The sequence below is a fragment of the Cyprinodon variegatus genome, unplaced genomic scaffold (assembly GCF_000732505.1).
Source record: "Cyprinodon variegatus isolate N-32 unplaced genomic scaffold, C_variegatus-1.0 Scaffold34, whole genome shotgun sequence".
NCBI classification, from domain to species: domain Eukaryota; kingdom Metazoa; phylum Chordata; class Actinopteri; order Cyprinodontiformes; family Cyprinodontidae; genus Cyprinodon; species Cyprinodon variegatus.
This window is the reverse complement of record NW_015150487.1, coordinates 386596-397639: the sequence shown is the minus strand read 5'-3', so window position 1 is coordinate 397639 and position 11044 is coordinate 386596. Positions and strand designations below refer to the sequence as shown.

Here is an 11044-nt window from a genome sequence, read left to right as displayed (position 1 = left end):
AATACCAAACTAAACAACAAATACAAATTGGAATGGTGGTATTCATTTCTGAAGGAGTTTAAACATTTAAAAGCATAAAAATAGTACATACCATTGGGCCAGCCGGTCCTCTCGGTCCTACAACCTTTAGTGGAATAAGAAATCAATATTTAAATGGCAGCTTTGGTCTTACTGATCTGCTGAAAGTTAGCATTTAGTTTAATTCAAGTTAGTTCAATTCATTTTGTTTATATAGTGCCAATTCATAACACATGTCATCTCGAAGCACTTTACAGTTCAGCAGATCATGCAGTCAAATTGATTCAAGTTTTCTATCTAAAGAAAAGCTGTTGATTGCATCGACTCATCGACACGAAGGCTGCATTATGGATGTGTTATAAAGTTATCTTTCTCCAATCAGGAACACACTGATGAATTGCTTATTTCTTCAGGCAAAGCATAAGGAGAAACATACAGTAAACGATGGCTGTTTATTTCCTGCTTCAAACCAATGCTCCCTCAGAGGGCTAAACACTTCCAGGTGTGGCAGCAGCAATGCTGAGGGACTTATTCTCTCAACTTTATGGGGATTTTTGCTCAGGCCTTATTGGAGTTGGCAGAAAAGCTCATCCTCTTTTTAGACCTCTTTGCTAGCCTTTCTATTGTAAGCGGTTTTACAGCTTACTGTTAAATTAATACCACAGTTTTTAAATTCACACCCAGAAATCTGGAGCTAATTGAAGGCTGGTCCTCGTTTACAAGTCATACCTATGTTTCCAGTGGCTACAACTACTCTATAAATGGAACAATCTGTTTTTTTTTTTCTTGGCTGCTACTGATTTAATAAGTTCTTTGAGGCCAAATTGAAAAACAAACTAACTATGCTGTAGGTTCTCTGAGTAGTCTGTCATCTCAATTTGAATAGAACAAAAAGTTATGGGATTAAAAATGCATTCCCATTTGTAAATCAAAGAACATATATCTGTATCTGAAAATTGAGAAAAGTGAATCAAAGTTGGTCAATGCATTTATAAACCAAAAATATTCAAGGTAGTAAAGGTTTTAAATTTTGTACGCCACAGACAGACAGCAGAAAAAATCTAATTGTTTAACACTTTACTAGTTGATCATAAAAGAAATTGTCCAGAAATGGTATAGGCCAATTACTTGGTGTACCTCTCCAAATAATTCAACAAAAAGTAAACAAATGTCCATATGTAATAACTCGACAGAATTTATATACTACTTTAAGGTCATCAGAGTCCTTCACCTTGTAGCAGCTCTTACCTAAGCATGCACACATTCATACATGAGCACACAGACTGGTAGGGGTGAAGCGGGGCACAAGGAGGCACATGTGAACCCACTGAGCTAGTCACCCAGAGCATAGACCTTTCTTTCTAGTGCTTTATTTGACAACTTCATCCTTTGAGTCAGCTTTTCAAAACCAAAAGCTATTTTTTTCAATATTGCAGGGTTTCAACTTACATCAGTAATGTCTCCAGGTTCACCTTTTTGACCCTGATAAAAGAGAAGTAAAGCAGAAACTCAATTATTAAGGTGGTTGAATATCTCTGTATAACCACATTTTTTAGAAAAATATTGCGCTTTTTAAACAAAAGTTGTGGAATAAGACCTCTGTTTTGCTACCAAGTGCTTAAGTATTGCATACCATGAACAGGAAACAGCTATTACTCATGTGGCAGCACTCATTTAAATCAAAGACACATCTAAATCCTTAAACTACTGGTTCTTCCTGCCTTAGAATCAGGGAGAGACCGAGGCTTGACTTCACAGACAGACAGTCAGAATCCCAAACACAGGTATTTTAAGTGTCTCACCTTAGCTCCTGGTTCTCCCGTTAGGTGTTTGTCCAAGATTGAGATAGAAAGAGATCACAGTTAGTGAACATATCACACCATAAACACCAACCCCAAATATCAAAACAAAGTTCCGCAGAACAAATGAGTTCATGGAAAGAACTGTAAGGGGATGCAATTTCCTAAAATAAACTATCCCAAAGACCACCACCAAATCATTGTGTTGTTACCCATTAGAAGAGAAGGAGTGTATATTGTCTCAAAGTCTAACAAAAGCCTAAAGTTAAAGCAAAACAGGTGCATGTATAAATGGAAACAGCAGAAAGCGTTCTCTACAGAAGCAGGGATGCTTTTGTAGAGCATAGGCTTCCATTGTAACATGAAGGGCTTAAATTTACACCATTTTAAGTAAGATTTTTAGTATTTTAATCTTTAATAATCTTTGTAGTTAGTGAGTTACACCTAAGCTTGAAATGTACTTAGTCAGTGTAAGTAAATGGTTTAAAATAATGCTGGTTATGTTTTCCTCATCTCAAACAAATTTGAACCAAATCTCAATTGGGCAATGAGCTGTCTCATTATCCGTCCAAATCTAACAAACATATTTGAAACATTGGTATTGGTGTTCTCTATGAAGGTTACAAGTAAGCATTAACTTTAATAACCAGCCTTATTTCCATGTGTGCTTATGAAAATCTATTCTCTATACATCACATTCCTCTTAAAGCAAGAATTTTGCCTTGAAATGTGTTAATATTTTTTCCAGCAGTTAAATCTGTAAGCATGCATTGCAAACAGTGACACCTCTAGTTTCAGTGATGCTCCACAGCCTGCTTTATTTATATTTCCAAAGCTGGCCACCGGTGTTGGGATACAGAAGCCTTTGTTTATCAGGAAACCATGGCACTTTTGAGGCAAGAGGCCTGAATGGCCTCCTTCATATACTCCGAGTCCTCAGTAGAGAGACGGGCTATTTTCTTGCCATCAGATCTGCAGAAATCCACAGAGAGGATATAGTGCAGAAATGTGAGGCGCTGTCTGTTTGACTGAGGTATTTCCTTAATCACTGCCACATGTTTTCTTGATACTCAGGGAAAGGGGCGTACTAAAACAAGATGAGGCCAAGGTGCACCAGCTATGGAAAAACAACAGTGAGATTAAGCATTTCACTGAAACCCAGTCAGAAGTGCCACTGCTGCTGTGTATTTCTCATCATCTGTTTGCTTTGGAGACATAAAGGTATATTCAAATATTACATCGATGTCAGGTGTTATTTTTCCTTCTGCCTCCAGAACAAACAGTGTTATTATATACCGTAATTTATTTATGAAGGATGTAAGATAAATAAATTACAACCAAAAGATGAAGGCTGGTCAGCAGCGCAGATGGGGCAACACTCTCCGAATGGGATTTCAGGTTTGGGGCAGTCTTTTAGCTCCTCGCAGACAATATCATCACATAGGACCATTCCCTTGTCACACACACAGATGCGACAAGGCTCTGGTTTCCATATGTCCTTGTCGTTATAACTCTGTCCATCTTGACTACAGATAAAATCCTCCTCTTCTGTGGTTGAGATCCCAGTAGAGGGGCACAAAGAGGAGGGTGCAGGTAGGAAGGAAAAACATAGATTAAACCATAATAAAAGCTGGCACTAACTGAAAGTTAAAACATTGATTTTCCCCACCACAATCTATATTACAATACTTAAACACCCCATAGGAGTCAGTTTATAACAAATATATCTCGCTTTATGATATAAAATAGATAATTCAGTGAAGTAATACAGCATAAATTTATTTAATTTATTTAGTCTTTAAAAATATATATTCTGAAGTACAATATCTTGTGCATGTTAATATTAGTATAATAAGCTCTCTCATAGGACTCTGATAGTTCATCAAATCTACTGAAAATTTTGTATTCAAAGATTAAAACACTGAATTAAGAGCTGTGATCTCTCCCCATTAAAAAAATAATGCATTGATAATTAACTTTCGTCACGTTCCAACAAGAGTCAATTAACTACCAGCCCATCCATCCATCCATCCATCCATCCATCCATCCATCCATCCATCCATCCATCCATCCATCCATCCATCCATCCATCCATCCATCCATTTGGTAAAGGTTGATAAGTGAAGAACTACCACCCATATAATTACAATAAATGTGTAAATTCTAACATGTAAAAATTAGATAGATATAGACTCAAAAACAAAGCAGATATAGAAGAAATATAAAAAATAGTATTGAATTTGCATGTGTCTTGTATTATGACTCTAATTACTGTATTTATGTATCATTCTACAAGGTCATCAATTAAAATACTTGCTTTAGCAGGTCCACTCCTCTACGACCTAACCCAATTCTGAGAGGTGGACAAAGATTTACATGTAACCTCTACAGTGGCCACAAGGTGGCAATGCAACTTCACAGACTACCGTTTAGGTAGGTAATTAATAGTTTCAGGAAATCTTTAACAAATAATTACAGCCAGAGACCTTTACAAACTAAATATAGAGCTAGTTTGTATCGTGCATACAAGACCGAATGTGCACTCAAGAAAACAGAATGTTTGCTTTTGAAACACAACCAACCAAGGGAATTCAATGAATGTTTTAACAAGCAATTACTACACATGATTCAGTTCAGATCAAAGAAAGGAAATCTGCAAACAGAAAGAGCTGCATAGACAGACGTCTAGATGGATTTTCCAGACAGGTTATAACTGGCTGTAACACCTGCTGAAAAAATGCTTTAAGTGGTGTACCTGAACCTGTGTGGAGGGGTGAGAGGCAACACACTCAGAAAAATAGAGTTTTAAGATATAAAGTGGTAAGAGAGGGTGAGAGAAGAAGAAGGGAGCACAGTACCTTCAGTAAGCTTACGTCTAGGTAACCTAACGGACCTCAGCAGCAATGAATGAGGTCTTTCTGGAAAGGAATAGAGCTAACAATTGACTGACTATTGGCCTGTATAAACAGGGGGAGCACTTTAACCCCCATATGGAGGCTTTGGCTGTGTCAGATGCCAATTTAAACACATTTTTGGGAGGAAAAGGGTGACTTTCATGTGCATTCCTTGAGGTTTTGCTGTTTAATTTCACAGGGCAAGATATTATCAAAGTCTGCACCTGCTTTTTTCTGGCTCATATAGAAATTATTATCCTGACATGGAATATTAAAAAACAAAGGCTCCTCTGTGAACTTCAGAGCTGAATTAGCAGGCTTTTTAATAGTGAAGATAAATAAGGAAGATTTTGTTTGGAAAGAAATTCTCCCTTTAAACACAACTCTGGTTGTTTTCTTAGTGTAATGCAAACAAAATTTAATTCTATACTTTTTTTTGTTGCAATTTGTTAAAATGTATATGCATGATTTTTGTGGACGACAGCTAAAGAGAGCATATGTGCTTGGACAAAATAAGACCTGTTTGCTTTTTCTTTTTCCAGAAAAGTTCAATTTCCAGCAAGACAAGACTGCTACATTATATAAACACTCTTATTTCCCAGACAGGGTAACATGACACTTCAAATTACTTTAGCTCAGCTAAATTTTGTTTCTTTTTTCAATATCTATCCCATCGCTCCCTCTGATGGAGCTGTCACAGCTTAACTTTATATTGCAAAAAAATAAATAAAAATAAAATCATATGGAACAGTGTTTATAACCTGTTATGGCCTCTGAAATCATATGAAAATAAATCAGTGATGCAGGTGAATTAAATCTACCTTTAGTCAAAAGGGGAATATAAGGGAAACCCCCGATAATGTAAAATGTTTTTGCATTATCTAAATTAAAGATAGCAACAGATTCATATCACTAGTGACATGATCCCCCTTTTTGCCTCAACACGCCAGGATTCGCCTGGATGCCCTCTGACTGGGATGGAATGTGAACATATTTTACCAAAGGGCTTTGAGCCTGACCACCTTTCACTCGATTTTCCTGGTTCCCTCTCTGTCTTTATGAAGTAAATCTGCAGTTTTTAAGAAAAGTCTGTCAAGGCCCCTAAAAAGCCCGCAGGTGACAGGCAGTTCAACCTCCAGAAAGGAAAGCAAAGTTGGTAAAAGCAGCAGCAGAGGAAACATATGCCACTTTTTTTTTGGTTTTGAATTTATGTTCAAAACTAAAAATAAAAGCAAGATTTTTAGCAGACAGAATAACAGGTAAACCTTTAAATAAAAAATATAATGAAATAATAGAATAAAAGGAGCATGAATGATGCTTCACTTGCAAAAATCTCCATCAACCTTTTCAGTGCGCACCTGTGCGTTATTTTTATGCGTCTGACGGGGAGGGTGGAGGCTTTTCTGATAAGCTTAATAATAAGACTACAACCTTTAAACTCTTTGCACAGAAAAAACCCCCTCAAATGTTATCATTTTTGTGTGAAAATGGTTGCAGAGACAAAACCAAATACCCATAAACTGAAATATAATTTATAAACTTCCATCAAAGAGTTGATCCACTTGAACACTGATTTAGTAATAAAATTTTTGGAAACTTACGGTTATCTTCCCGCTGACATCTCACCACTGCTAATAAGAAAACGTGGGATGCTACAAGAAGCAGTAAAGTCCTGGAATCCATAAAGCTCAACATGTCTAAATATTAGACATGCAGCAGAGGAGAGAGAAGGGTGAGAAGGCTTCTCTCAGGATGTTTAGTGGCTTTGTTTGGGTCCAGGTTACAGAAGACGGATCATTCGAGCTTAACTCTTCCAGATGATAATCGATGAGGGAGGAATCCAGCAGCAGGACCCGGACCTGCAGCACAAACTCAGCACCGAGCGCCTCAGGCCAGACGCTCAAGTTTTATGTCCCCGGTGCCTTCAATGAATCCTCGTATATTCCAAAGTACCCGTCCGGCCCCCTTTTTACCCCCTTGTCTGAAATCTGACTCCCCCTTTACTTTTTTCTCCCGGTCTCCCAGGTTCCATTATCCAATTTTCAGACCACTCCTTTCGTCACGTTCCAACAAGAGTCAAGAAAAAAACGCCAAACTTTTCCTTTTTCCAACTTAACTTAAAGGGATTACTGTAAAACGCTGCTGTAAGAAACCTCTTAGTACTGAATTATATTTTATTTTAAACCTACCAAAAAGCTCACATTCATAAGCTGCAGTAGGTAGTATAATTCAGTTTAATAATTTGTTAGAAATGTTTTCTTTCATAAATTAATGTTGAAAAGTAACTTCTTTACTTCATCATATTCAGCCTTGTTGATGAATATAAAGTCAAGAAGAATCCAAAATGTAGATTTTCAGAAAGGTTGAATAGCTATAATATTAGACCAATAAAATCATTTTGATTATAAAAATAAATCTAAAATCGTTTGTTAAGATTGTGCTGAGACCTAAGCAACCATTATTACTATAGACTTCACATTTTTTTCCAGCAAAAACTGCTTTGGACCAAATAACGCTGTACTGAAGGATAGAAAGAAATTTTGAGACAAATCAGTTTGCACAACCTTAATTTAATTGATTTTAAACCAACAAAAACTTAAAAGTTTGGAAATAGCCTTGATTTTCCCATCAGACCCATGGATAGGATTTGGACCTTTACTTTTAAAGCTTTCACCTGTCCCATCAGACAGTGAGATTCCTCCAAGAGCCACTTGGAAATAGATCTTCATTGCATCATCAAGAGACCTCAGCTCTTTCACAGTTGTGACCTTTGAACTCTGGTGTTTGGTCCCCCCAGACTTTGTTTGAGCCAGAGGCAGCTGTGGTGTGCTGAGAATGCAATATGGACTGATGCTGAGCTACAGATTCCAAGGAGAGCAGTGGTAATCACCCAGCTTGGAGAAATGCTGAGTACATTAATTCATTCTTTAAAACTTTTAAGATATTGTGAAAATGAATTCCTGGAAATATGGAGACTTTTAATAGGGTAAAAACTCTTAACTCTATCAAACTAATTTTAAAAGCCCCAAAATGGGAAAAAGTCTTTGGCTGCATTTAGTAGGAAAACGAGTTGAATTTTTCATCAGAAAAGGCACCGACTGGGTCGATTTCCAAAAATCATTCACAAATTAAGTTTAAGATATTCCATAAAATATACTACACACTTTAAACGACACATAAAATAGACAGTAGAAAATTCCCAAAAGCCAGAAATGTAAGGTGACCGATGCTGATTTTTTACACATGCTGTGAAGTTGCACAATTAATGGAGAATTTTGAAACATACTATGTAAATAATCTCAAAGGTTACAGGAAATCAGACTGAGCAGGAACCCCATATATGGATACTGGGAGACAGACCACCCTTAATATAACCAAAGGGTTAAATAAAAATGGATACTTTATCCTGCGTGCAAGCCCAGCTGTTAAAAAATGTCTCCTGACCCATCGGAAATCTGTAAAGTCATTATTAGCAAGACAATGAGTTGAAGAACTGGTTTCTTACTGCAGACCTGAAACGATTCTTTATAATATACAGTAAAGGGCTGGTTATGCTCCTGCAGCAGTGTGACACTTTGAGCTTGTTGCAGATATTTTTGATTTATGCTCAATTTTGAAGCGTGGTCTGCTCTATGTTATTCCACGCCACAACGCAAGAGGGACCAACACAAACTAGTTGTGGGTCTAGATACGGCCAAGGCAGTGAGGAAGTGGGGTCAAGTTTGTGCCACAATGGCGGGACATGAGGGCAGAAAAGAGCTGGGATCCAGGTGGAAAAAGGGTACCAGCATTCCTGCTTTTCTAAATGGTCCATCTTCAAGAGTCGTTTTCCACAATGGCGGTCATACGAACAAAACAAGCCCGTAAGGTACCAAACAAGAAATATGGATAGGGTAGAGCGGATGTAGATTAGACCAATCAGAGGCCTCCTGTCTGCGGCACTGTCTTTGGTCACCTACAATTTGGGAGAAATGCACCAGAGTGTCTGCGGAAGGGGCGGGTGGCATATCTGCTTTCACTGCGACACACATGTAGACGACCTGGTTTCTGAGTATAAATCAGGTTTAAGAGGGAGACAGGCAACTTCTGAAAAAATCTGGAGTCTTGTCATGGTAATACTACCTTCTCTGGATTTAGCTCATCAGAATGCAGTATGAACCTTCTTGGAGAGTAACCCTCTAGTGCTACATCTAAGGTAATCTCTTTATTGTGATTTGTGATTGATAAAAAACTCATTGCATTACTGTGTAATAAAAATGCTTGAAGGGTTGGAGTGGAATGTGAGAAATGGCTGACTTTTTTGGATTGCATGGATTTTTAAAAATGTATTTTGCTTTAGTTAGTTAGTGTTATTTTTATTTCCTTAATTTATTTCTGGTGTGTAAATTACCGTACCCCTTTGCAGTGTGCTTAAAACATCATATGTTGATCAGTGTCCCTGCTATAAAAATGTTTTATTCTTGTGCTTTTTTAAAATGTATCAAAATGTTTATCCACCATAAAAATGAATACGAATAAATAAATAAAAAATCAAAACACAGAACACTATCGAGAGGATTATAGTTATTTGAATGTAGTCTTTTACGACAAACTAACATGTTTGCCTTTTGCTACTATTTTTTACATCATGCTTTACCATCGTAAGCTGGCCTAAATTTACAAAACTTGTAATTTTGTTTATTTTAGGCCATGTTTTGGCAGCTTGTTGAGCATAAACCGCTCATCTTGGACTACAAGACTTGTCTGAGGCATATTATAAGCTTCCGTTTCCTTTTGGAATCTTGTGGTAGGATCTTAAACCGTTTGTAACACAGAGATCAAAAGCATAAAGTCCCTACACTGAAAATTATAAAGCTTGGAGAAAGAAAAGTGGTATTTTGCTTCATAATTGTTATAGAACAACTACCGTAACTATACTGTAGCAGCATGCAACGTCTTTTACAATATACCTCTTTTTAAGAATTGTTTCAAAACTCTAGATTTGAACAGGTGAGTTGGTCTTAATTATGTAAAGGGAGCACAGTCACTGATTGATTTGATATTCATTTGCAGAATTCTGAACTTCAATAGTCTTTTGCAGCAACATGACAGTATGCAACAATTTTTCTTTTTAATCACCTTACCCACTCTTAATGGCATTTTGCTGTGAATGCATGTAAATCCCATATGCCAACAATTTGTTCACATTAAGCAAGGTTGGGGGCATATACAAAGAGCAATTTATTTGAACAATTTACCTATTTTACCCACAAGTAAGTTTTGATCACTATAGAATAAAAAGAGTAAATAAAATCCATATTCAGGTTTTTGATAAAAAAAAAAAGTATTACTAAAACATTAGAGGCTGTGCACTCTAATGAGATGTACAGGACCTTAATAAGAAATGGCCATTACATGGCAGAACATCAACCATACCTTACAGTAGGAAGGAGGAACTTGTTCATGTATTCTTCCATTATTTTACACCTGAAGCATTCATAGCTGAAACATTGTTGGTTTATCTCAGATAACAATTTTTTTACTGTATTTTTAGGCTTTAGTGACCTTTTTTGTCTCTTGTATTATTACTTTTTTCTGATAACCGTTAAGGCAATTCAAGCTTCAACTTTATTCATGTTAAAATGTGGTATGTAATATTCTTTTTTTTACTTGATGATCTGTATTTTAACTATTAAGTTAAGAAACACACACATACAAAAATAACTGCTCTGGTACTGAGCTTCTGTAACATTAAGCAAATGTTAGTGTGGACCATAGAGTCAAGTAGAAAATGGACTTTGGGACACAATGATATTAATCTAATTAGCATATTTAATATTATATGTATTTGTATATATTACCTAATTAGCGAATTTAGATAATATAATTCAATAACTGGTTTATTTCCTCAACTTTCTACAAGTCTCTGTAAATAAGAATCAATTTAATTGAATTGCCAAAGAGTAAAGAATAAATCACATGAGGAAGAAACAAGGAAGAACCAGTCTGGACTTCATCTATAGAGAGGTTATATGTGACCCTGCCTATGAAAACCCAGCTAAAGTCATTTTTTGGTGAATCTTAACTTAATGTATAAAACCATTCTACACAATGTTAAGAATGGTTTTATACATTAAGTTGAGATTCACCAAAAAATGACTTTAGCTGGGTTTTCATAGGCAGGGTCACATATGAAGGTGCTCTGAGACTGTAGATGCATCCCTCTCTGATTTCTTGGCAATTCCTCATAATAACCACAAAGCATGTAAGAACTAATTATATTTTGGCTTAGGAACCTATTTTGAGTCTTAAATCAGAAAAAGTTTGGTCATTTGATTCCTTTTCAGAAATTTA

At 36.4% G+C, this 11044-nt stretch overlaps 1 protein-coding gene across 1 annotated transcript in view; it reads right to left on the bottom strand.

The window, feature by feature from the left end:
* The window catches only part of LOC107103054 (collagen alpha-1(II) chain-like), a 54912-nt gene extending 48273 nt beyond the window's left edge, over positions 1–6639 (bottom strand). The window contains exons 1-6 of the mRNA XM_015402573.1: positions 6313–6639; positions 3156–3365; positions 1821–1828; positions 1468–1500; positions 92–124; positions 6–9 (exon numbers count right to left, since the gene is read on the bottom strand). Coding sequence (XP_015258059.1) covers positions 6–9; positions 92–124; positions 1468–1500; positions 1821–1828; positions 3156–3365; positions 6313–6406 — 382 coding nt within the window. The 5' untranslated portion in view covers positions 6407–6639. The remainder of the gene's footprint in view (positions 1–5; positions 10–91; positions 125–1467; positions 1501–1820; positions 1829–3155; positions 3366–6312) is intronic.
* Between the last annotated feature and the right edge of the window lie 4405 nt (positions 6640–11044).